General features: G+C 33.9%; 4 protein-coding genes across 11 annotated transcripts; 1 reads left to right on the top strand and 3 right to left on the bottom strand.

Moving 5' to 3' along the window:
* Positions 1–338: 338 nt before the first annotated feature.
* Positions 339–7,023, bottom strand: LOC110814836 (RNA polymerase Rpb7 N-terminal domain-containing protein). Its single transcript, XM_022042421.2, has 8 exons — positions 6,624–7,023; positions 6,218–6,338; positions 6,016–6,111; positions 5,426–5,513; positions 1,432–1,516; positions 1,249–1,312; positions 1,071–1,160; positions 339–683 (listed from the first exon to the last, which is right to left on the bottom strand). Exons 2-8 carry the CDS (start codon positions 6,326–6,328, stop codon positions 612–614), a joined length of 606 nt encoding a protein of 201 aa, XP_021898113.1. The 5' UTR covers positions 6,329–6,338; positions 6,624–7,023; the 3' UTR covers positions 339–611.
* A 1,949-nt stretch (positions 7,024–8,972) lies between these two features.
* PSBW (photosystem II reaction center W) lies at positions 8,973–9,768 on the bottom strand. Its single transcript, XM_022042254.2, has 2 exons — positions 9,559–9,768; positions 8,973–9,423 (listed from the first exon to the last, which is right to left on the bottom strand). The coding sequence occupies exons 1-2, from the start codon at positions 9,653–9,655 to the stop codon at positions 9,113–9,115; spliced, it is 408 nt and encodes a 135-aa protein (XP_021897946.1). The 5' UTR covers positions 9,656–9,768; the 3' UTR covers positions 8,973–9,112.
* A 487-nt stretch (positions 9,769–10,255) lies between these two features.
* GAUT6 (galacturonosyltransferase 6) lies at positions 10,256–18,242 on the bottom strand. 2 transcript variants are annotated; one of them, XM_022042253.2, is made up of 10 exons: positions 17,871–18,242; positions 17,554–17,588; positions 17,191–17,232; positions 16,942–17,092; positions 16,777–16,853; positions 13,744–13,970; positions 13,447–13,564; positions 13,207–13,332; positions 11,794–12,315; positions 10,256–10,859 (listed from the first exon to the last, which is right to left on the bottom strand). In XM_022042253.2, exons 1-10 carry the CDS (start codon positions 17,980–17,982, stop codon positions 10,584–10,586), a joined length of 1,686 nt encoding a protein of 561 aa, XP_021897945.1. In that variant the 5' UTR covers positions 17,983–18,242; the 3' UTR covers positions 10,256–10,583. The 2 variants fall into 2 exon arrangements, with proteins under 2 accessions (XP_021897945.1, XP_021897944.1); XM_022042252.2 differs by having other exon boundaries at positions 13,207–13,564; positions 17,871–18,241.
* A 2,935-nt stretch (positions 18,243–21,177) lies between these two features.
* LOC110814757 (magnesium transporter MRS2-I) lies at positions 21,178–26,281 on the top strand. 7 transcript variants are annotated; one of them, XM_088216794.1, is made up of 11 exons: positions 21,179–21,676; positions 21,793–21,822; positions 21,995–22,139; positions 22,455–22,576; positions 23,463–23,537; positions 24,636–24,860; positions 24,945–24,989; positions 25,072–25,119; positions 25,329–25,358; positions 25,545–25,664; positions 25,806–26,281. In XM_088216794.1, exons 1-11 carry the CDS (start codon positions 21,437–21,439, stop codon positions 25,890–25,892), a joined length of 1,167 nt encoding a protein of 388 aa, XP_088072920.1. In that variant the 5' UTR covers positions 21,179–21,436; the 3' UTR covers positions 25,893–26,281. The 7 variants fall into 7 exon arrangements, 4 of the variants coding, with proteins under 4 accessions (XP_088072922.1, XP_088072920.1, XP_088072923.1 ...); XM_088216795.1 differs by having other exon boundaries at positions 21,180–21,676; positions 25,075–25,119; XM_088216796.1 differs by lacking the exon at positions 25,806–26,281 and having other exon boundaries at positions 21,178–21,676; positions 25,329–25,396.
* Positions 26,282–27,415: the final 1,134 nt, after the last annotated feature.

Below are 27,415 nucleotides of genomic sequence, written 5' to 3'. Positions count from 1 at the left end.
AAAAATAAAAAAAAATCGATTCTTTTTAATAAATAAATCCGATCACAATTTCGAATATAGAATTCAAAGGGATCAAATATGCTACTAATACTCGTACTTGCTCTGCTATTCTGCCCAGGTCTTGCTGAGGTAGGTTAATATTACGTACTCATACTGAATTAGTATTCACCTAAACTTTAATGAAATGAGAACAACAACGTAGTAATCTAATAGTTAAAACCGTTATATTCTACTTAAAATTCAAAAGTTCAAACCTCGCGTAGGACTTACAACTTACTACTTTATTAATGTACTATAAACTGACAATGACAAAACTATAATATTTGAATCGGTAAAACTGAAAACTAAACTCGCTAATACATTGATAACACTGCAATAGTTAAGTTAGAAGAAATCTTAACGAGTTAATTATATTTCTAGATGAAAGAACATTACGCGATGACTAAATTTCCTTAGTTGAAATGACCACAATAGATTAAAACTCCAAATAAAAACAATTGAACTTTTAATTTATGTCCAGTAGTCTAATACTAAATTGTTACTAGCAAGCAGTAGAGGAAAAACTTGCCATGCTAAACTTCCATATTTGTGCATGTTCCCATCAGCAAAGCTCAGGATTCCTCAACTTCCATCACATCCTCCCACCATGAAACTGGACCCAGTCCATCATAATCAATTGATCCCTGCAAATATGTAATTATACTTAATTTTTACCAACTTAACTCCAGAGATTTACAGCAGGGGGGAAAAAAACCCCAATATCCTTCTTTGCATTTCTCATGAAACATTGAAAAGTTAATGCCAAATTGCCAGCCCAAGCAAATATCTCCAACAATAAAATAAGAATCTTTTGTTTCAAATTCACTTCATCACTCAAATCTTGAGAATCTTTTGTTTTAAATTCACTTCATTGCAAGCAATGAGAAATTTGTCCACCCCAAAAAATTCAAAAAAGTCTTAAAAGTATGTAATTCGGTCTCGGTAAAACTTCGAGGGACAACCTTATCAAGTTAATGCTATCGGTAAAAATATATCCAAGTCAAAATATGATGATATCAAAATCAACTTACAGTAACCACCATAGGTGCAAAAGGCTTCGATTGCTCCGGTTGCTCAACTGGAATTGGAGGATACGTGACGCTGTGAACTCGAAATTTAATCTGTCATTTTTAAAATCAACAGTTAATGAAAACTAGTGCAGTAGACGTTTGGGGACATCTGTGCCAAACAAAAAAATAGAAATATAACCTGATCTATCCCGTCAATAATAAAATCGCCACCACCATAGTTCCATACCCATCTTACATAATTCCTGAAGTACCAATATAGCAATGAGAAGTCATAAGATGATGCAAAAGAAGGAATAGAAGAAATTCTGTAGATGTTTTTAATGTTCTAGCAGAGCAAGATATAGCAGGCTTGGAGATTTACCTATTATTGGAATCTGGCTTAAAACTGCTAGGATTTGGCAAAAGATGGACAGGTACGTATATGTCATCAAAAAATCCTAGTGTCACTGCCAATTATAAAAACAGGATTATTTTTGTGCAGTAAAGAAAATTTGGGGTGTAAGATTTTGGTTCTAAAGCAAAAAGTCAGACCAAACCAAGCCAAAAAAATCAAATTATATATTGAAGAAACATAATAAAAAGTATTATCGGAAATCTAACAAGAACTATCATATGCTTTTGAGGTTCCTCGATTAACACATTCTATGTTTTATCAAGAAACTGTTCACATTAACTTTATGCATGTTACAAACAGGATCTTTTTGTCAAAAGCTAAATAGTAGTTTAAATGTTACAAACATATTGAATGTGAAAACAAGATGGAAATTTTCTCTACAATAATGGAAACTCTTTTTTACTTGAAAAATCTACAATCCTCCAAATGTCCCTATTCTTCTCTGAATCTTCAAAATTCCGCTAGATTTTTCCCCGAAATTTCTCAACTTTCATTTTCTTCTTCTTCTTGTGAAAGCATCAATCTATAGTTTGGATGGGGCATGGCGAACTATAAAATGAAAAATACTGATTATAGAGAAATATAAAGGTTTCAGAATCTTTTTTGGGCCAAGAAAGAGAATTCGAGATTTGATAAAATCTCCAGGGAAAGAGAGAAAACTTTGAAGATTGGAATTTCTTTTCAAATAATTGCTAAAATTATCATGAAGAAAAATACTTATTTTCCCTTAGAAGTACTTTCTCATATCCAGTACATGTGCATTCACTTTAAAATTATTAATTAATTTTTTTACAGAAAATTGAATCTACAACATACATAAGTACAGGACAGATATTGTCTCATTTAACTGTCCAAGCGGTAATTGAAATAACAATGTCAACTATAGGACCTACTTACAACATCTATATAAGATAGTTTATATTAGTTTTACATATTATATGCATATCTTATTTTATTTTCTTAAAAAATAAATTCTAAATAAATATATACAAATGAAACTATGGTACCTTTTAAATGTAACTTAAATCATTTAAGGTGTAAACAAATACTCTAGGCTTGTACCTTAGTTCGATTTTTGAGAAAAACCCCAAGAAAGGCCTAAAACTATTTTTATATTTGTTATTTTCAGAAAACCAAAAATAAGGCCAAGCCAAATAAGAAGTAGAAACAAACTTAATTAAATAGTTTAATTTGTTTTGACGTATAAGCTAGTCTGGTTTAGTTTCAGGAAAATAAAAACTGATTTTTCAGTTTGATTTAGATTTATCGTTCAAACCAAAATAAAAAATAACAGTTTATTGAGAGAAAGGGACAGAGAAGTGGCTTGGCCGCTTAGGGAGAAATTCATGCAGCTTCTCTGAAACAAGAGCAATCACAGGATAGCATAGAGCTAATTGATGCTCCTAAATTCAGTAATTGAAAAAATTTCCAAACTAAAAATATATCGGTCAAAACTATTTGAGACTTTTAAAACATGACTATATCATATTCTAAAATTCCTCCACGAGACAAATCCAGAGTAACCACCAGAAAGCGGGCAGGGGACATGGAAAGTATGTAACGCCCGGAAAATTAGGAAATTTTAGTTATTTTATTATTAATTATTTTTATTAAGTTAAAAAAAAAAAAAAAGTGTCACGTCAGCAGACCCAATCAGCAGTCCTTGTCAACAGGACCTGCCACATGTCAAGACCACGTCGACCGGGGACGGGCCACGTTGGCGATCCGCATACGCGCGATCGGACGGTCCAAATCAAGCGTACGCACGGACAGCCCAGATGCAATTGCACGGACGGCCCAGATTCAATCAAAAACGGACGGCCCAAATTAAATCAAAATGGACGGCTGAGATCAAAAGGCAAAAGGGTATAAATAGAACCCCCACACCTGACCACAAAAACCCTAGCCGTCTGCCCTCGCCGGAGAAGACGAACCAGACGCCGGAGAAGCCGACCGCCGCCACCCGCCGCCGCACCAGGGAGATTTCCGACCGCCGATCGAGGTAAATTTCATACCCCCGACTCGTTTTTCCACGCTGATTTCCCCTGTGGCCAAATCGGAGCCAAAATCCCGGCCAAACGGCCGGAAAACACGGCCGAAACCCAGCGGCGCCGCCGTGCCCCTCCTCGGTTTTTGCCTCCGATGAGGCCCTTCCCGGCCTCCGTTTGATGCAATTTTTATATCACCGTGATCACCATTCTTTTCTCTACAGGTTGATTGGAGCCGAATCACCAAAACACGAACCTCACCGAAGAGCCGCCGCACCCGAGAGCACCGCCGCCGGTAAGCTTCGGTTTTCCGTAATTTTTTGGCCCCCCGAGGGCCCTAGGGTTGTTTTATCGCAGGGACCGATGCAAGTGTGGCCGAATTCGGCCAGAAACAGCCGAAAACGGCCAACTCGAGGCGAATCGCCGACGCAAGCGGCGGCGCCGTTGCCGGAGCACGGCGGAGCCGCAGTGCCAGAATTGCGATATTGGCCAAAAAGGGGCCCTGGGCCTAATTTGGGATTTTTTGGAACACGTGCAGGTACCGGTAGTGCGTTTCAGTTCTCCGGAAAAAATTCAGGAAAAATTAGGGACAGCCTGTAGGCGCACTGTGAAGCCGTGTTCGGACCCCGAAACGAGTAAGGACCCCTCACCCTATTTTCTATCACGGTATTAAAGTTCAATAATGATAAAATGGTAATTCTTGAATCAACGAATGTGTGAAATTGCTTAAGGTCGCTAATGGAGCCCGAGTCTAGTGTGTTTGTCGGTTAACTGTTATTTGGCATATTTTACAGTTTTAAATGCAGTATGAGGTCTGATGTTTTCATTTCATTATTTCGCGTGCATATTTTACTGCTTTATTGATTATGGGTTAAATGACTGAGAAACCGATGCTGTATGTTGTCTTGTTTGGCATAAATTACTGTTTGCTTGTTTGTATGTAAATTGATGATACTGACTGAGGAAAAGGAGAATGAAAGATTATGTAAATTGATAATTGTATAATGTGGTCAGCCTGACTAGATATCCTGGGAGATGGTGGACGGACCGGGTCCGTAGGGAACCCTACCGGGATTGTGGTCTCTCATACCGGACGGGGTATGGAGACCTTATGTGTTTTGGCGCCCATACCAGACGGGGTATGGGGACGACCCGTTTCACCCTCATACCGGACGGGGTAATGAGGTTTATAGTTTTGGTGCCCATACCGGACGGGGTATGGGGACGGCCCTGAAATCTGATTTCAAGTGTTAAGGGTTAACGGGTAGCGGGACCCCTATGGATCCCCATGGATACTAGTAGGCTGGTAAATGAGGAAAATATGTTGTGTAATGATTGAATTACAAAAGGCGTGATAAGTATTATGTTATACAGTTTATATGATTTCATGATGATGATAATGTTATTGCTTTCGTATATTGTTTTATAAATTTCGTCGAGGTAAGTGGATGGTAAAGGTTTTATTATTAATAAAAAGGATTTGTTGTAAATCATGCTCCATTGGTCTTTTTATGTTTTCTACCCACCTTTACCTCCGTAACGGTGAGATATCGTGATGTCCTTACTGGGCTAGTGTAGCTCATCCCTTATTTAATCATTTCAGATTAAGAAGACATTGTTCCCGATCCCGTCGCGCAGGAAGACGACGAATGGGACGCCTAAAGACTCCATAGTCATATTCAAAGTTTTTACTTTCGAGTCTCTCTTTTAGTTAGTTTGATCTTTTATATTTTGAGCACGTTTTTGGTTTTAGTGTAAGGGATGTTAATCAAAATTTTGACTTCGCTTCCGCATTTGACATTTTTAATACACATATTTCATTTCAAATTTCCAGGGTCGTTATAAAGTATATTGCAAAATTGTTTATAAAGGAGCTAGCATGTCCATAGAAGGGAAAAAAAAAAGAAATGGAAACAAGAGGAATATGTCTCAGACTGGATTATAAACAAGAGAGCAAATTTTACTAGACATACAGCGCAAACCCTTCGCATCAGATTCTTTAAGTTTTGCAGCAATAATCTCTCCAACAAATGGTTGGAAAACAATTAGTCTGAAAACAACCTGCCAAGAGAATATCAAATTTATAACTAGGATAACCTATCTGCCATAGAAAGTGCTGGCATAGAAAAATTCAAGATCCTCATACCAAATAGCAAATTCCATCAATACAAACAAAGAAAAAAAAAACAATTTTTAACTAAAATGTTAACAGAGGAAAAGCATATATATTGGCTTTATTTCAATGTCATGCCATGAAAAACTGAAGACAGACTCATATAATATGACATCATGCATCTCCTTGCAAGTAAACATTAGGCTTGGAAGGGCAATGCTATCATGGGAATGCTTGAAAATATACTGAATAATTCAAATTGATCTTAAGCCTTTCAAAGAGGTGTGCTAATGCTATTACATGTTTATTTGTCGGCAAACAGATGTTTCATATGCATGCAAATATTCATGCAAACCTATCTAAGGGAAATTAGAAGATAGAGTATAGTTCCAAATATTCATGTAAATCTATCTAAGAGAAATTAGAAGATAGAGTATAGTTTCAATATACCGTATAGGTTGAAGCACCATCTCCAGGAAAGATAAACCCTCCTTTAATGGATTGAATATCATATACAGATATACAAAGTCCCAAATTTGCAATAACCTTCATCAAACATAAGCTCCATAAATTAGAAACTGCTGGGATAGTTCATCAAAACTTATAGGAACCGTATAATTGAAAGCGAAAAAAAAAGAATTTCACTTCAAACCTTATCTAAGAAAAGACTTTCCAGTTCTAACTTGATAGCTTCTTCAAGAGCGAGGCTAAGTAGATGAGGCGGCAAACGAAATGTGTGCTCAACTTTGCTAAGTTTGAACATTTGAACCTTCCTAAAAAAGATGAACCGCAAAACTAAGAATCAATGAAGTGCAGATTTGTCCCTTGAAATAAAGATTATTTAGCGATACAAATTATGGGTATTGTTTTTCAAGTATTTAAGTAATTCTAAAATAAACTATTATAGCAAGTTAAAAAGCACAAATCCCCATTTTCACAATCTATACTGCAACCACTCTCAAACACAGAGTTCTCATAGACATTTCATCAAACATCTGCAAAGCAAGAATAAAGCAACCGTTCTCCAGTAGATATATTATATGGAAGAGTGATTTTACAGAGTTCAGCGACCGTTCAAGTTGTCACTCTGTATGTGCGCGCTCGAGGACTTAAACTAAGTAGCACGATAAAATTTGGGGTCTCTCTAAAATCTCAAAAACTGAGCAATCCAACGGTGGTGGATGAAGGGGGACTGGCTCCGGTGTACAAGACAGAAAGACACGCTTTTGGGAGATCGATTTTTGCAGACATAGAGGAGGGGCTTGGTACTTTGGGTGTCAGATTTTGGATAGAAGAACCGATAGTGGCTAAGAATTTTACCCAAGAACCAGACAGAGAGTTGTCTAGATTTCTGATACCCAGAGCTGAGAAGGGAGGCGCTTGGCTGGGGTTTTTTGGGTTCTATGGGGAGCAAAGGAGGGATTTTTGGGATTCTGGATTTTTGCGTTTAAATGGGTTCTACTGCTTCAGAGAAGTGATCCAGAGGGTGAATAAGGAGAAGATGAAGGGTGAAGAAAGAGGCGGCCAGGAAAATTTGACTCAACATTTGACTGGGCTTCAAAATATTTAATTCTATTTAAGTACTAACAAAGTCTTTTCCTCTCATGGGTTTTTTTCTCATGGAGTCTACGTCTTTTGGGTTTGATTTTTTCTACACTCGCTCTTACTTCCTTCTCTTGGGTTTTACTGTGTTTTCTTTGTATTTTGCTTTTCTTCTGGTTCTATTGGAAGAGTTTTGTTGCACCAGAAGACACCATGGATGAATACTCAACTTATGGAACCATACACAGCTGTAGACATTTACTTGACACTCGAATAAATACATCCTATAAAGGTACCAAGTTTTAAAAAATTTTGTCATTAAAAATGATGTAACCTTGTTTATATTGAATATTATCAATTGTAAAGATCCAAAATCTTAAATGAAATAAATTTATAATTTACGTACAGAAGCGAATAAAATAAAGTTAGAGTTTACATTTTTTATATAATAATTTAGAATGTCCAATAAGGTTACGAGAATGTTCATTCTAAAAGACAAACGTTAATTAAAGAAATAAAAAAAAAAACGAATAAATAAGCATTTTATGATAACTTTCACTAGTACTTGAAAGAATGTTCGAATTTGGTCACAAGGATGCTCGAAATCGAATTTTGAGTGGGTAGAAATTTTTTTTACCTTTTTTAGTTGCCGGTGGTGACTTCAATGCGATGGCGGTTAGCGATCGGCCTTCTTCTCCAACACCTGGTTCTTCTTTTCTGACGGGAGTTGACAACTAAGGTTTGAGTTTTTCTGCAACGCAAGATATTTATATTTATCCTGCGTCGAGTTGGACCGTTTATCGCGATTGATTTCGTCCGTCCGATCCCGTCTAAAGAGAAAACGAATCAGAACCGTTCATTGTGATTGATCTCGTTCGTCTGATCGTACCTAAGGGGGGAAACGAATATGCGCCATTCATGCGTGCGAGATCGAACCTGAGTTGTCGGATCGCTGAGCACGCGAATCGCCCGTGTGGCGCCGACGTTAGTGTATTTTGACACGCAGCGTGCTCGGTTCGTCGGAGCTGCTAACTGGACTCTCACGTGGCTGAATTTTCTCTTTTTACACTTTAACTCCTGTTTCTAATTTTTTTTTCAAAAACACTCCCGAACTCAAATTTTTACCATTTTTCTTAAAAAAATTATTTTCAATTTCGTCTTTAATTTATTTATTTTTTTAAAAAAATTAATAAAATAAAAATATAAATAATTAAATAATTATGTTAATAAAAAAATTATCTCAAATCGTTTTTTCAACCTAGGTATTACATCAATAATCATATATAATAAGCTAAAATTAATCATAAATTCATATATTTAGTAGCTAAAATATCTCATCCCACAACCCCTTCTGATTACCGACCTATTAGTCTTTGTAATGTTGTCACAAGATTGGTTATTAAAGTATGTAAAGGATAGATTAAAATGCATACAAGATTGTATCGTGCATCCCGCGTAATTAATTTTTATTTTTGAAAGACTTATTAATGATAATACATTTTTAGTACTTTCGAATTTTTTCATTATTTAAGACCGTAAGAGACGAATACACAAGTCTTTTAAGAATATAGAAAATTGAAAATCTAATTTTTTTAGTCTATTATTATAACTATAATAAAAAAAAAAAATTGTAATGCCATCACATAATATATTTTTTTTTTACTAAAAATCATCATAATTTACTAAATAATATTCAATTTAATAAAATTTAATTTGATCATTCATAATTTTATTTTAAAATATCTTCAATTACACTAAATCAAACATTATAAATTTTATCATCACAGTATGAATCAAGCATTATATACACAATCCACTAATTATTTTATATCTTTTTCCCAACCTTCTAAAGAAACTTTGTCTAATGAAGGAAAAATAATTTTAATCATGCAATTGACAGACGAAGGATGAAAGCGCAGGTTGCTTTACTACAACAGAGGAGCTGAAAAAAGAAGGAAACTCTTTTTACAGGCAGCATAGAAGGAAGATGATTTTAGAGATATATTTAGAGGGACAATCCGGACTCCTCATCCTCATCAAGAGTGGAAGTGTAAGTGAAGTAGAGAGCCCAGATGAGACCAAACACACCGAACAAAATCCAACCCAGAAGATTGTTGCTTAATCCAAATGGAAGTCCTGTCCCTTCCGTGCTCAATCTCTCATCCACCAAACCCATCGCCGGGCTCGACACGGTCAACGCACTTGCTGCTGCAACCATTGACGCATACATCCCCGTGTTCATTCCACTCTCATTCTTCTCAGGCTTTCCCTCCATCGAGCACCTCACTTTTCCCTTATTTGCCATTGATGGCAGTCCTGAAATCAAATTTTCAGACACACCCTCAGAACCAACCTTACTTTCTCTCTTAAGAGTTTGATGAAGGGGCACAGTTTATATAGATTCAAATGGGTAAGTTGTGATTTAACTTCTGTATTAGTCAAAGATCTTACCGATAACAGGCGAAGCTGAGACACCCAGTGATCTCCTGGGGGCAAGGCCAGCACGGATGATTGATGAGGTGGGAGCGGTAGCAGTGATGGAAGCCATTTTCGTTTTCTGTTGGAGATAATGAATGAAGAAAATGAGTACGAAGGTGGCTGTGAGAGGTTGGAAAGGAATGTAGAGAGAGTAGAGAGATTAATATTATTGGATCAAAATCTGTCCAACCCACCACGTACACTAACATTGATAGGATTTGGAGCCCATCACTTGATATCCCCTATCCGGAAATACCCAATTAGTTTCCTCCACGTGTCACATCATCCATTAACAGATTTTCTGAGCATTCCTCTGGAAAAAGATTTTAAAGGAGTGGAATTTACACGCCTTTTATCGTAGCCTGAGTTCTGCTTTATGAAATATAAACAGATATCCCAATATGACAACTGACAACTTTTTTTTTGAGTTAAAGTAAATAATTTAAATGATTAATAGTATAACGACTTAAGCTAATCTCAGATTTAGAGAATTCAAATTAGTATAGTAAATTACCATTTATAGAGAGTACATGTCAGTATTTCTCAGTTACTCGAAGCTTCTTGTTCTTTGATGTCAATACTCCCACATCGGATCAGAGACCACGCACCCAAATCAAATGCAGTTTCAGATTTGTACCGTCACCAATGTGGTAAAACGCTAGTCTTGATGAAATACAATAAATTTGCGAGATCGTCATATGAAAAAATCAAGGGAACCGATCGTTCCAGTGCGTGTTCGAAAGGGTACTCATATATCAGTTTCGATTTTATGTACAGACATCTAGCTGCAATATAACATTCTCCAGTGACTCTTATTACATTCCAGTAATAGCTAGATAAGAAGAAGGGGCTCAACTCCTACAAAGATTATAAGGCCGGAAAAAATTTTTATGGAAAAAGAATTTGAGTTGAAATTTACCCGTGTGATCATTAAAGAATGAAGAATCTGATGTATATCTATCAACTAATACACCATTTTCTATTGTTGCTATACTCAATCACTCGTGGATATTGCATTGCAGCAAGTAAGGGTTATGATAATCGACATGCTTGCTCCAATATCCTTTGTATTTTGCTATTCCGATATCTAACCATGGTTTCATGACTCCGTCATAATGTATAACTGCTGCCCGTTCAATGTCACCCCGGCCAACTCCTGAGTCATAACCCAACCCAAGCAGATGCCATCTCTTATTTAAGGCCACTGTTTGGTTATAGAAGGTCACCCAACCTAAGGGTAGACTCCCAGCCTTCCACAACGGCCTTTTATATCCCTGCACCAGATCACCAGAGAACACGAATGAGACACCTAGCGTGTATGAAATAACTTCGCAAGAAAGGAATACAAGTATTTTCCCTTCCGAGAGCAAGTAATGATGCATACTAGAATGATGAATCATCTACGCATCATCCACCAAAATATCTCGAAGAGTCATCCATAGGTACTTAAAACATTGTTTATGCACATTTCAAGAGTAGAAACCTGTAAGAAAGGCAACTTGAAACCAACCTTCTTACCGTTTGGGTGCTACCATGATGCCTCCGAGGCATAATGTGTCACACAATAATTTTCTAAACTTTCGTAGTAATTTAGTACAGGTAACAATCGAATAAATAGCATTAGAGGCTAAGCATATAAAGTTCTTAGATTACTATAAATGTCAGAAAATTGCTATGCGGGCATGATACAAGAGCACAGTACAATTTCCCTCCTTATTTATGCATAGTACAATGATGCAGCAGTCAGGTATGATTTACTATCTATGCGAACATCAATATGTCATAACCTAGTATGTAACAGGCATTTAAGCATCTCTTCCACCCAATAGCATAACGTGATATATAACTACAAACAAGGAATGTGTTTAAGATCTATAAGATCTGAGGGTAGTTATTCTTGGTTATCACAAAAATTACAGGTTTCAAAAATACTTTGACAGATACAAAATCTTGAGCAGAAGGAGATCAAAGAGAGTACAGGAAAATAATGAAGAAATGTTTAACTTCAAGGTAAAATCCCAGCTAGTCAAAGAGAGATACCAAAAGCAAATAACAAATTGGAGAATCAAACTTCTTGAAGACCCTAAAATTCTTTCCGTAAAAAACTACCAAAAGGATGACTTGATTTCAGAGATGGAATAGATGACATAAAGTTACAAAACCATTCTGAGAGGAAGAAAAGCAAATGCAGACAAGAAAGGCACATACCAGTTGCAGATATTTATGGTACACAGAAGTTAAATTTCGTCTTCTCCAGACTTGCAGGTCAAATAAATTCATTCCAAATGCCCATGTGCAGGCTTTAGCATCAAATTTCTTGGGCACTAATGTATCTGAGAAGTTAATAAACATGTCCATCCTACGAAATGAAGCTTCGCCCTCCTGACAAGTCTCGACTGCTGCATTGACTTTCCCTTTCATATTAATACTCCAAAGTCTGCTTAAATCCCTTTGGACTACCACATCATGGTCAAAAAGAACAATCTTATCCAGTTCAGGAAAGACATCTGGCAGATAGAATCGAAGGTGGTTCAGGGCAGAGTTAAATCTCACATCATGAGAATTTTGCTTCTTCAAGGTGGCATTATACTTTGAAGACAACCAATCAAAACTGTCTGTGCTCTCGATCTGGATTGTAGCTTTGCCAGGAGGATTTACTAGGAACCACATTGAAATTGCTGGGAGATTCAGCGAATCAGTCACCACATGGAACACGATTTTTTCTGGTTCCTGCAAATGGTAATCTGTTAAAGGAAGAAAAATAAATGGCTTCATAACCAATTTAAGAAGCTTTTGCACAAGTGCATTAACTTACCATAGATATTTTAAAATAGGTAGTGGGAGAAAACTGCATTGGCTATTAATTCATGACTTAGTACCATGAATAAGCAAGAACAACAATATGCTTTCTTTTCCCAAGTAATTACTTGAGAGAGAGAAAAATAGGCATAAAGCGCACACTGTACACAATTATGTTTAAAGAAAAAAGGTCCACATGTTATGAACTTCCACTATTGCAATCATTGCATCCCATCTCCTAACAGCAGACAATACAATAGTTTCTTTTTCTGTGCATTAATGCCTAAGTGTGAAGACTCGAGTATTACTGCAGCACATAAAACAATCCTCCAACACTCACTTCAATGATTGAATCAGACAAGTTTTGGCAGGACAACTAATATATTACATTCAACCAGAAAAAACTTGAACCAACAGTAATATAATAATAAGTATCTAATCTAACATGAATCATTCTTATGGAGCAGTTCTTTTTAGAACGTTTGGACTCAGTCAATCCTGAGAGACAAACAGTTCTGCCTGCGGCACCTTCAGAAAAGACAATACTACATTCATATGAATCCTTCTTTACCAGTATGGTTAGAACAATTGATCTAGAAATAGAGTAGAAGATTCTTGAGGCTGAGTTAGCACAGAACTTTTGTTTCTTAATAAGCAAGTCTTATTGGTAAGATGAATCTGCAGATTTGGATAAATACTCATCAATTTCCTTTCTGCCAGCACATTCTATAGTTATATCTAAATATAAGCCAGAAGCTACAGAAGCACTAACATGGTACTAAATTAAATTAAAATTGTAGCAAACGACCTGAGAGAATTTACCGTTGCAAAGGTGACAGTCGAGTTAATAACCACTGCACAAGCAAGGACATTGTCAGAGAAGACAGCATAGTGATAAAGACTAGGATCATGCAATTTTTGTTGATTAGGTAGCTGCCTTTCCTCTGGCTGTAGGGCAAAATATTCAGCTGTCAGCCGCATAGAAAGGCAATGGAGACCTTTTGGGGTAGTCCTTGCAGCAAGCTGAACAAGATATGTCACTTGATTTTTCTGTGCCCGTACCTGTTCTTCAGCATTGTAGGTCATAGCACGGAGCTTGGTGGCCATTGCAGGACAATCATCAAAAATCTGACTGGCTTTCGACAATGAAACCTCCATGGATTTTATTTTCTGCAGAACGCTGCAAAGACCAATGGTCTTCAGGACCAAATTAATGCAATTCTTCACTCCTAAGTAGTAGCACTCTGTGGAATTCTTTTCTCTAAAACTTTTACTTTAAAGAACTGTTATACTCCTACTTCATCTACTGGATGATCAACTAAAACAAATCCTTAGCTAGAATTTCAATTCTCCTTTTACCTCCTTGACAAATCTGAATCTCTGGAGGCCACACCAGCTGCCCGTTCCAGCTCTTTTATTCTTGTTCTCAACTCTTTGACTAAGTGGGCATTGCTGCCTGGAGGTGCAAAATTTACGTATGCTTTGGCTCTAATGAGCTGATCTTTCATCTCCTTTATCTTGTCATCTGTGTGCAATGGAGATCGCTTGTTCTGATCAGGCTGAACTGATCTTTGACTATATTGTTCCTATAGGCAAAGCCAAGGACAAGATGCAATTTTGGGAATGTTATATAAATGGCAAGCAGTGTGTATCTGCTACAACTAGAGATGCCAGTATGATAACCATAAACATTAACTGATCATTGAATTAAAAAAGAAGAAAAGATTACTCTTTATACAACCTTTCCATATCCAAAATTATTGGCATGCAGACCTAGTATAAAATGAATTTGTATTAATAAATTACCTAATTTAGATTTTAGTATACTGGTAATCATCATCGTTCTTTTTCTCAAAAATTTTAGAAACATTTAACAAAATTACAAAGAATATTTACAAAATTAGCTTCCAGTATTTGCCCTAGCTTTGATCTATGGGCCTAAATTCCAAAGCTTAAATGATTGAAGATGAAAATTCTGAATCATTATAGCCACTCAATGATAATATATCTACAACTATTATAATGAACCAAACAGATTCTCAGGACAAAAATCAGAACCATGAGGTTAATAATGAAACCAAAGTTATACAATTCTTGCTCCCAAATCTATCTACAGGTATTATAACGACTGGATTACAAATAAGGGAACCAAACAGATTCTCGAAGCAAAATAAGAACCATGAGCATTAAGAATGAAACAAAAGTTGTACTATCCTTGCTCTCACTCCTCATAGGAACAACAAAAACTAGAGTCATGTGGGACCATCAAACATAATAGCTTCCAAAACTATTAGTAATGAAGTATCATTACAATGATTGCTCCCAGTGTGAAGTTATTATATTTTAGTGATTTTTATACATATTGTTTCAGTGAGATTTTTTCCTGTCAAAAAAATTTAGTAGGATTTTATCACTTATCAGTTAGCTTTAACGCTATCCCATTAATATTAGGATTTATAGACGCTCTATAAATATATGGATCATTCTTCAGTGTGGAAACAAGATGAGAAGAAAGGCTTTTCTGCGAGGTCTATGTACACGGTATTGTGTAAAAGGGATAGCTGCAGTATTAACAATGGTGCACCCTTCAAACAGACCTGGAAGAGTAGAGCACCGCGTAGGATGGCTTTTTTTACATGAGAAGCTGCGAAAGAGTGCATTTTAACTATTGATATGCTTAAAAGAAGAGGAATCACTAGGGTTAACAGATGTTATTTGTGCATATCAGATGAGGAAACGTGTAACCACTTACTGTTGCGGTGCCCGAAGACTTATAGCTTACGGATTTCTGTGTTAGGGCTGCTGGGGTTGAATTGAGTTATGGTTGAGAATGTGAATAGAAAATTGTGGGCTTGGGCGGGTTTTTGTAAAAAAAATAGGCATTTATTTCTTGTTCCACTTACTATTTTTTGGGTTGTGTGGAAGGAAAGGAATGCGAGAGCATTTGAAGACATTGAGACTAACTTTACATATATTAGAGATAGATAAATACATACATTTAATTCTATTTTGTTAAATCATGACATCAATGATTAGGAACATCTTGTGATAGCAATGTACCACTTAATTGACTTGTAACTAGTTATTATACTTGGGTGATATCCCCTTGATATCTTTGTGAATAATATTTTTTCTCTTTTCTTTTAAAATTTTTTTTTTTCAGTGCTAGAAAATTGCTAATCAATAATATATGCTGATATTTTCTCATAGTACGAGTGCCTGACAACCTTGTAATTGAGGCTGTGACAACCATTGATTCTGGTTGCTTGGTTTTCTCTATCCATGTGATTTGTGGATCTCAATAGTAGATAAGAAAATTTTCCCTTTTTACTATCTTTTCTAATCCCTATTCCATGGTGCTATATCACATAGCCATCACCTTCAGAAATTTCACTCAAGCATTTTTTAAGGGCTTTTTTCAAGATAAAAAGTGTAGTATTTGCATTTTTTAGGGGCATAAACTTCTAATTTTGGTGTACTCAAATAAAATATTTAAAATTAAGCTTAACAAACATGGAAACACGTAGGATTCTCCACTTGACTTTCACATCATTCTTACAAAATTGATAGAGCCAACGTTACAAGTCCATTTTCATAGTTCCATGAATTTATCTTATACCAAACATCATAAATTCGGAAATATTTCCAGTTATTTCAACCAATATCTGAGGTCTTGCCTCTATAACAACCTACATGCATATCTCTGACCATCAAGATCAATCTTGTTGAACGTTAGAAGCTTTTGATAATTACCTAATCCTTTATCCATATTCTTGCAAATTCATTAATTTCCTCCTTGCTTGTCTAACCCTCCCAAAACCTACTCCAAAATCCATCTCAAGATCCTCCTCTTGTTTGCACTTAATAGAGTTTATTAAAACCTCAATCCTGCACCACTTATTCTCCTAACCAGTATTTTTATGTTAACCAACAAATAGCAATCTATCTCCTTTAGACATGCACAACAATGTAGCTAAGGTAATCGACCTCCTTTAGATATGCTCAACACTAGATCTCTCCTACATACTCACAGCATCTCAGAAGACATTTAGAACCAACAGGAAACTCGTTTCATTTTCCCAGGAGAGTGCAGTTTACTTCAATGAAACTATGGTGTGTAATGACAACCTTGTACTCTACTCTACTAACAGTAGTTTAATTAATTAGTCTTGCTAACTAATTTGATCTCATGAAACTGACAGGATAGCTTTTCTCACTAAAAACTGAAAAGAACATAAAGAACCACTGTCCTCTAAAAGAAAAAACATAAAACACCAGCAAATTATCATGTGATTGCCAGACCATGCTAGGCATCAATCCAGCCACCTATTACATAATCAAACAACACAACTCCTTTAAAAACAGCCAAATTCTTTCCGATTATATACATACCTTTTCATCAGATCTTAAAATTGTTTTCTGCTGACTTTTCTCACTTTTTTCTTTTTCTTCAAGATAAATTTCCGAAACTTGAAACAATAAAAATAAAACCAAAATTAAAATCAATAACAAAGGCCTCCAGGGCAAAATAAAGAACAGAAACCTCATGATACTGACCACTTTTTATGACAGAAACATTCAAATCCTCATAACTCCTTGGTAGGTTAGAATCAAGATTCTCGCTAGAAGTATTAACACTATCTACAGAATTAAACTCCTTATCCTTGTAAATGACCAATTTTGGCTCCCTCAAATCTTTTCCATCTTCCTAAATCACAAAGCAAACAAGTTCCATGTATATGAGGCAAAAGAAGATATAAGCAAACAATAAAAAAAAAAAATCAGAACTGATAGATCTCAAGCTACCTGCTGAATTGCATTGAGTTTTAAACCATCTGTTCTAAACTTCTGCATCAGACAAATAATCCAAAACATCAATGGGCGGAAAGCAATGAAATCTGTGCTCTGTTTCGTTGCTAGGGAGAATGAAATTAGTAGGTGAAAACAAAATAATATTCCGAAACCGCATGTTTGTGAAATCTCAAACTGCTATGAATATCTTTACGGAAGTCAAGAGAAGGTTACACTTTAGCTCAAAACCAGAAAAGATAAAGAAACAAGAAATCCAAACACTTGAATTTCTCGTCCTTCTCCCACTTTGCTTAGCAATCAAACAGAGCACAGGAACAACAATAGAAAATTTTCAGATTTGAGGATATGGATTCATACAATAGTTGATAAATCTTCAATAAACTCTCTCCGCCCTGCCATAACAGAAACAAAAATTCGAACAAATAAAATCATTAAAGAAAGATCAAATCAAAAGAGAAGCAACGATATTGCAAAGACATAGTAAACGGTGCAAATAAGAAATGTGGATTTGGACGATTACATAAAGACTGATACGGAAGCTTCCGTTGTCCACATGTATCCTATACAGATCATCCACTCTATTCTAAGAAAATGTTCATCTCGTTACATCACAGATACCAAGACACATGTATACATATAGACGTAAAAAGAGCACTATCAACACGGAAGTTTACCGGTGGAAGTGAGGGCCTTAAGCCTGTGAGAAACAAGAACGATGGGAGCAAAAACAGAAACAGTAAGCAACGAGAGGATGCATATCCTCTGCCATTGACGAACTTGCTTCATCAATCTAAAACCCTATAAATGCCAAAAAGAAGCGATCCTCACTCTTAAGAACTTGTTTCTTCTCTCAATCGTTCTCCAAAAAGCACATTTCATAGATTGAAATCACGCAGATTCTATGCTTTAACAAGAAGAAACGTGAAAGATCAAACTAGGGTTCTGGCTTCTCCTTTTTAGTACTTTTACAGAAAGAGGGAGAGAGAGTTTTCTAGAGAGAGAAATAAAAGAAAGCTTCGTGCATGTTCGGGTCTGCCCGAATCAGCAGTATATATAAATTGCTGGATTTCTACTGTTTTTTTTTTTTTTGTTTGCCTTATTTTTTTGTTTTGACTGAATGAGATTTGAAACGCAAGACTGCCGAGGACGATGGGAATGGTGGTGTGCGAGTCCATGGTGGGTGATGAGGACGACTGATTTTGATCGTTGATTATGATGAAAATTATAATCTGCCGTTGAACGTTTGACACGTGGCATTGGGCAATAAATTCTAATAATAAATACATGAATTTCTTTTTCTAAAATTAACCATATCTTAAAATAACAGTGGTACATTAATTAATATATGTATGGGCAGTGTAGAATTTATTGAGTATGAACGATTGGCATTAAGTTCCAAAAGGAAAGTATAAAACCATTATTCAGATGGTCTAATAAATAAAATTATTTTATTTTATTTAAAAGATAATTTATAATTTTACTAAATATATAAAGAGTTATAATTTTATTAAATATATATAATTTATTATTTTATAAATATATTATAGATTGACAGTAAACAACTCGTTAAACTTAATTCAGTGAATCAAATGTTTAAATACTTATGATATTTGTCGAATTATAATGACCATATTTAATCTTATTTCAATAAATCATAAAGTACTCATAATAATAGTTAATTTTTTTAATTAAAATAATTATAATTATTAAAATAATGCGATCTAATTTTTTTAGCTCAAAAAATATAATTATTAATATATTTATTATGATGTAATAATCAAATTTGATTTTGTCTTGGTGAATCATAACGTATTTTAAATAATAATTAGATTTTTTAAATTAAAATAATTATAATTATTAAAATAACACGATCTAATTTTTTTAGCTCAAAAAATATAATTGTTAACATATTTATTAGAACGTAATAATCAAATTTGATTTCGTTGCGGCGAATCATAACGTATTTTAAATAATAGTTAAATTTATTTAAATTAAGATAATTATAATTGTTAAAATAATGCAATCTGATTTTTTTAGCTTAAAAAATGTAATTATTAATATATTTATTCGGACGTAATAATCAAATTTGATTTCGTCTCAGCGAATTATAATGTATTTTAAATAATAGTTATATTTTTTAAATTAAGATAATTATAATAGTTAAAATAACACGATTGTTAAAATAACACGATCTAATTTTTTTAGCTCAAAAAATATAATTGTTAACATATTTGTTAGGACATAATAATCAAATATGATTTCGTCCCGGCGAATTATAACATATTTTAAATAATAGTTCAATTTTTTTAAATTAAAATAATTATAATTGTTAAAATAATAAAATTTAATTTATTTAGCTTCAAAAAATATAATTATTAATATATTTAGTAAGCTGTAATAATTAATTTTAATTTCGTATTGACGAATCATAATGTATTTTAAATAATAGTTAGATTTTTTAAATTAAGATAATTATAAATGTTAAAATAACACGATTTAATTTTATTAGTTTAAAAAATATAATTGTTAACTTATTTATTAAGATGTAATAATTAATTTTAATTTCGTTCAAACGAATCATAATATATTTTAAATAATAGTTAATTTTTTTTAAATTAAAATAATTATAAATGTTAAAACAATATAATTTAATTTTTTTAATTTAAAAAATATAATTATTAATATATTTATTAGACTGTAATAATTAAATTTAATTTTAATTATAACGCATATAAACTAATAATTATATTTATTTAATTGATAATGAGTTGCATAGCAGAAGAATAAGTGTCCAAATTATGGTGGACCAACGTTACGCACTTGGAGGCTTAAATTAAGCTTGTCTAAATTTATTACAAAATGTTTGTCTATACGCAATCCAATCATTTGTTAATTTGCTTTTCTTAATTAATAAATTAAATTTCTATTTATATAAGTTCATAAATAATGTCAATCCCGAGAATCCCACATTTTTTTAATTATAGTTTTAATAGTTAATTAAATAAGAATTATTTAAATTTTAATTTAATACAAAAATAGTTAAAGCCATTGCGTTTAATTAAAAGAAAATCTCATATCACAATTTAATTAACAAATTTGGAAATAAATAAAAAAAATTAAATTGTGACAGATTAAGAAATAGATAATTTTAAATTTTATGTTAAAATATTATTTCAAATCCAAATAATTTTTTTATAAAAAAATAATGTATTAAAAATATTCGAGATATAATAAAATTATATATGCGAGATGTTATAAGAACATATTCATAGCATAATTTATTAAGTATGAATTCAATATATTTCTTTTTTAATTTTTTTAAATTAATATTAATAAAAGTATAATTATATTTATATTAATAAACTATATATAACAATTTTATATATTTTATTTTACTTAGATATTGAAATATCAAATGGTGCAACTATAAACTTTATATCTACTCTAAAAGGAATTATGTATGAATCATCTCAAATAATAATTAAAAATACATTAGAAAAAAAATTCAAATTATAGGCAGGAATTGCTTTAAATGTGAAAAACATAATCTTATTTTACGCGTAAAGACAATTAATTATGATAATTTTAATATGATAAAAATTAAACTAAATAATTACATTCGTGATCATTATAAATGAATATTTTTAATTTTTTTTAGTCTAAAATGATATATTAGATATTTTATAATATTTATAGTTTTTATATTTTTAATATTTAAATTAAATTTTAAAAGTATCTTGATGAATTTAATAATATCTAGAATCGATTTTTTATTATAAAGTCGAAAGTCGAAACGATAATTTAAGAATATCAAACAAATATTTTATTGAACATTATCTTAAAATGAAATTAAGAAAAAAAATTATTTTAAAATAAATGTAATTTTTTGTTTACAAAGGAGAAAGTGAGTGCACGCGCTAAAGACTGTGAGTGAAAGTGGTGAAGTATTATCTGTTTAAAACCGTTTCTTCCCCTCCATTTTAACTCGACTGCTGGCCTACCTCGCTCTCTGCCAGCCACTGACCCATGCAAAATTAAGCCCCGAAGATCAATCATCTTTTCTCCCTCTAATTCCTAATCCCGATGACTTCTTCCTCTGTCCCCGCATCCAAACACTCCCCATCTCTACAGATTATCACTTCACTCCTTCGCTTGTTCGTTCTTGCTTCTCTTATCGAACAAGCACAGCTGTTGGTTGTGAGTATAGACCAGGAATTCAATTCCTCGAACTCTTGAAGGTATGGACACGGAGCTTTTGGTTCCAGTGGAGACACAAGCGTCGTTGAAGAAGAAAACGGCGGTTTCCACGAGCTGGATTTTGGTGAACCGCGATGGAGAGAGTACGGTGCTTGACGTGGATAAGTACGCTATCATGCGCCGAGTTCAGGTTCACGCAAGAGATTTTCGGATTCTTGATCCTTTGTTGTCTTATCCTTCGAAAATTCTTGGCCGAGAGAGAGTCATTGTTCTTAATTTAGAGGTGATCTTGTAAATAAGTGCTTGTGTTATGAGTTACGTATGTTAAATTTGACTTGTTTGAAGCTTCTAGATGACTGATTCTGTTTTTTTATTCTTCTTTGTTGGTTTGGTTTTCAGCACGTAAAAGCAATAATTACGTCAGAGGAAGTAAGTTTTTCACTCTGTTTATGTGATTGGATATGGATTTGTGAAGAAGAAAAAATTTATGAGCATTCTCTTATGAATTCGATCTTGTCATTACGTAGTAATGTGGAGGGTAAAATGGTTGTTTTCTTCCCTTTTTTGAGTGAATTTTGATGGGTTTCTGAGGGTGCTTCAGGTGTTCCTTAGAGATCCATTTGATATTAATGTGATCCCCATTGTTGAGGAACTTCAAAGAAGATTGCCTGATAATACCATTGGCCAAGGCCGAGTAGCAGAAGAAGAAGAAGATCAGGCTGGGGAAAGACAAGAGGTTGACACAGGTTAGCTAAATGGTAACCTTAGCGTTAGTAAACAATGCTCTCCCTGTCTTTTTTATTAAACTCTTCTTTCTTTTCCATTTAGTTGGTTTTAATATGCTGATGTAGAAGTACATTTTTTAGTTAGTATGGAGTGGACTTTTCCATTTTTTCTTTTTGTTTTGGGAAAAGGTTAGGTCTGAGAATTAATCCATTGTAGCTACACCAATTAAGAGAATTTATTTCACCGTGTTGAGTGGACTTATTAGTTAAAAACAGCTCTCGCTTGTAGCTGACCTATCTATTTGGTAAAATGTGCTGGTGGTTTGTGTGATGCAGAATTTCCATTCGAATTCCGGGCCCTTGAAGTTGCTTTAGAAGCTGTTTGTAGCTTTCTTGATGGGCGGACAAGAGAACTGGAGACTGACACTTATCCAGCTTTAGATGAGCTGACCTCCAAGGTAAAGGCTTTTTCCACATCTATTTTCCTTTTTGTTCATTCTGTCTAGTTGAGTTGATTATAACTTTTTGCATGCATAACTAAATTAAGTCTAATGTTGTATATTCTCTTTTTGGTTTTCACGGTTCTACAACTTTTTCTTAGATTTTGAACTAGATTTGTGTCCTATGACTGGTGCAAAATGACTTAGTAGACCCTGTAATCAGCAACAAGTGATGATGCTCACATACGACATGGAGTAGGGAAGAAAACACTATAAATTATTCTTAAATAAGTAAACCAAAGGACAGCTTTTCTCCGAAATGTTTGTAGTTTCACTGTTTGATCTGGCTTCTGTTTGCATTGTGTTCGTTGTTCTTCACTCATATGCATCTAGTGCATGAAGGAAGCCACATTGGACAGTTGTGATCTACCTTGGCATACCTCATCCTCAATAATTGTAGAATTTCAACTGTGGAATGAAACTCCTTAATGGTCCACTAATTTCTGACTAAAATAAAAGGACTATGTAAAGGAAGTTCTGATAAAGATACATGATGTCTGTTCCTCAAAAAAGATCATTTTTATCTGAAAGCACAAAACATGTGGCGGGTACTTCCACACTAAAACCATGTGCAACATGGAAAAGTGCAACATAATCATTCGCATGGCCTACTCCAGCAGATAAAGAGACTCTGTCAGGTTGGTTTTATACAGCAAATGACAACAAGGTCTAATTTCCCTGGCCTTTTTGCTTTTTTAGATTCAAGCTTGTCCAATTTGTGTTTTCTTTTAGCAAATTGTGTGTAAAATGCATATCTAGTTGGTTAACTAAGCAACCGAGTCTGAATTGTGCAGTGCATTTCTCTGCTCTTTCCTGCATTTGTGAAATGCACATATATTTGCAGATTAGCAGCCGTAATTTGGATCACGTGCGTAAATTGAAGAGTGCTATGACTAGGTTAACAAACCGAGTTCAAAAGGTATGATAACATCTGTACTTGGAATCTGTAGCACACGGATCAGTATCTCACTTCCAATGCCTAAATAGTAAATCCTTTCTTTAAGTGTCTTGTTTATTAAGTATTTTCACCCATATTCTAGAATGTTGTTTGCTCAGAAAGGTTAGCAACTTTGACTGAATGCCAGTTATTTATTTACTTGCCTAGAACTGCAATGTGTAGGATTTTTTCTGTTGAATTGGGAAAAATACTGATTTTAATTTCCAATTGAAAAAATGTACCTGGAATATAGAAAATGTCTTTGGACCGTACAAGTCTGTATTATGTTTTAAGGGAGTGGATCCTGGTTTCTTGGGGAGTTCTTTTCTTCCGCATATCTGCACTCCATTGATGGAGAAACAAAGATTCATGTACAGACATACTCAGTGAACAGTATCTTGTGTTTGCTTACACATTGCCTTCTGTTTGTAAAAGATATAGATGCTAACTGGAACAATGGATCTTCTAGCAACATAAGGAGTCTAAATGAAAGCGAACATTAATTGAAGAGAAAAATGAAACAGAAATAAGATAGACATGAACAAGACAAAAAATTAGTAAAAGTTCAGTCAGAGAAAAAAAATCAAACTGCTCAAGTAGAAACTAGCAAATTTCAGCAAGGGGATACTTGATACCGATACAATAGGGCTAGGATGATGGTAAGGATGAACATAATTTTGAATCTTTCAAGCGAAAGGACCCTTCAAACAAGTCCTTGAAAGAGAGAATGGAAACTAGAAAATGAGACAGGGACTAGAATTCCCAGTTGATCTTTGTTTATGGAAGGGTTGCCATTTCTGCTTAAAGTAATGGCCTGCTTGATTTTGATTTAGAAGTGGCATATTTCCATCACTAAAGACAGGTGCGTAAGTTATCTTGGATATCTCGCTAGCATATTCCTATCTTTAGTATTAATACTTCAACCCCTAGTGTTTGAATAAATCTTAACAATATTTTGTCTGCTCTGCATCTCACAGCAGATATTGCTTAAGTTTTTCATGTTAAAGCATGTGGAGACTAACTAACTTGGGGGTTTTTCACAATCTTGGACTTAAGCTGTAGAAGTATTGTGCTTTCCAGGTAAGGGACGAACTTGAACAACTTCTGGATGATGATGATGATATGGCAGACCTTTACTTGTCAAGAAAGTTAACTGGAGCATGCTCGCCTGTCAGTGGCTTTAGTGCTCCAAATTGGTATCCTATTTCCCCCACTGTAGGATCGAAGATATCTAGAACAAGTAAAGGAAGTGCAGTGACAATCCGAGAAGAGAATGACGTTGAGGAACTTGAAATGTTGCTCGAGGTTACAAATAATCTAAAATGTGATTTTCAGTTTCTACCTCTATAACCTAGTAAAATATCTGAGCAGAAATTTGGATTTTTTCAGGCTTACTTTATGCAAATTGATAGCACATTGAACAAATTGACAACGGTATTTTCTGTATTATTTTTTATCTTTATTTCTATGCTTATCGATAAATTGATGAAAGTGTTTTATGTAAATCTTTTCCTAGCAGCTGCGGGAATACATTGATGATACTGAAGATTATATAAATATCCAGGTAACTAGTTGGAGAACTTGTTATTTTGACCAAGATTAACAAAAGGCATTAATATGCTGAAGGAGGCTTTTGATTTTCTACTTTTCTATCTTGTAATGAAATAGGGAAGTTCCCTTAAACTATTGAAAGCCTCCACAGCTGTTTGAGACCACTAAGATTATCTGGAAATGGAAAGAATCTTACTAATGCAATCCAGCCTCTGTTTGCAGCTTGACAATCATCGAAATCAGCTGATTCAGGTGCTCTCTTGGAAACATCGTCTTTTCTTCGCATACACGTTAGCATGCACTTCGCTTACTCTTTTTCTTTTCTTCTTTTCATTTGCTTTTGAGCTAACTGTAGTATACTTGGAAAGTCGGAAAATGGAAGTCATGCTAAAAATGTCATCCCGATTTGTATTAATGAAATTTGGCTACATCATGCAGCTAGAGCTCTTTCTAAGTTCCGGGACTGTTTGCCTTTCCATATATTCACTGGTAGCTGCAATATTTGGCATGAACCTTCCATACACTTGGAGGGAGGGTCACAGCCATGTATTTAAATGGGTATGTAGGGTTCATGCCTCGGTACTAAAATAAAACTGCATCAATTTACAAATTTTAACCCGGGCACTTTGCCCGACTTGATCAGTCCTAATTACTGGAACATCTTTTGTTAATATTCATGTTTAAATATCATGAATTTAGGTGGTGATCGTATCGGGAATGGCCTGCGCCTCCCTTTTCATGTCGATAGTCTCTTATGCCCGGCAGAAAGGTCTTGTTGGGTCTTGATAGATGTAAAACCAATTTGCGAAGCAAACTCAAGATCAACCCTTGAAGCCACCTTGAAGCCATCGTTGGTGAGAGATACATATACGTGTATCAAATGGGTTCATTCTTACATATATATATATATATACACATTGTATCCAATGTGTATGCATTACACCCAGTATTAGTTATTGAATCATCAACATGAATGGATCATTCTCTTGCCTTGTAATCAGGCCTTAAATGCTACATAAACCTGAAAATTATAATTGAAAATATTTGTATTGAGTATTGACAGAGACTAACCCCAGTGTGTTTAAGTTGGGGAACTGTCAAAAAAAAAATAAGCCTGTGAAATGTAATTGTTACAGTGGAAATTTACATATATAAAGCTTCCTCTTGGTGTGATATATATATATATATATATATATATATTTTGAAGCATTTATATATTTTTGGCTATACATTGTAATAATTGAAAAAATAGTGGTACAGCTGGGTCCTCTCTTGAATTTGGTTTCATGAAGTAGACGCATGCGTCTAATCTTTTTCAATTTACAAGCATGCGATGTCTACATCTGGCTTCTTATGGATATATATATATATATATATATATTTTTAAATTTCTTCCCCATGCTTTTTTTTGACGGCAATTCCAATATTCTCCTCCAAATGATTGCTTCCCTTTTTTTTTTTTTTGTCACTTGTGTTTAATAAATTTATATATATATATAATATTGAAATATTTTACAGTACAACATAATATAATATAATATATATATATGCAAATATTATACTGAGTGAGAGTAAAAAATTTAAATTATTTAAAAAATTATATTTTTCTAAAAAAAAAAAATTATCTGAAATAAAGCTACATAATTAAGCAATGATAAAATCTAATTTGGTTTCCTTTAAGTTGCTTTGATTTTGAGGTATGATCTTATCAGAAGTAAAGGTTTAAACTTTCAAGTTAATTGTCTCATTGGTGGACCCAATATGCCTAATTTAACTTTACTACAATATACATACATCTATATATATATATGTGTGTGTGTGTGTGTGTATATATAGTATAAAAATATATGTTATTGATGCCCTTTTACTTGGCATTTCACACACTGCAAGATTAATGTCTTTTTGGAAGGGAAGTAATAATTTTGAGCCGGTTTTTCCATGTCAAAATTATTTGTTTTAGTTATTCAATTCCTTTTTAGTAAAGGCTAAGTTGGGAGCTAGCTACTCCGTATTAAAAGAATCTGATTGTCACGTAATCGTTATTTAATCTCGATATTTCATTATACAATAAAATTAAATCTAATTTAATCATTGCGTTCTTACTAACTCGTTAATAAATTAAATTTTTGATCTCGTTGAATCAAATATTATAAATCAGTTATTGTTAATTTATAATACACTCATAAAATGATAAATTTTTATCTCTAATGAACTTCGAACTCATGATTTTATTTTAAATAAAAATAAAATATATAAGAACTTGGAAACACAAAGCATACCTTCATGGTTTTTGTTTTTCATAAAATTAA

Source organism: Carica papaya, chromosome 3 (assembly GCF_054855325.1).
Source record: "Carica papaya isolate Zhongbai chromosome 3, ASM5485532v1, whole genome shotgun sequence".
NCBI lineage: Eukaryota > Viridiplantae > Streptophyta > Magnoliopsida > Brassicales > Caricaceae > Carica > Carica papaya.
The sequence above is the reverse complement of the archived record's forward strand: the minus strand, read 5'-3'. Positions and strand labels throughout refer to the sequence as shown.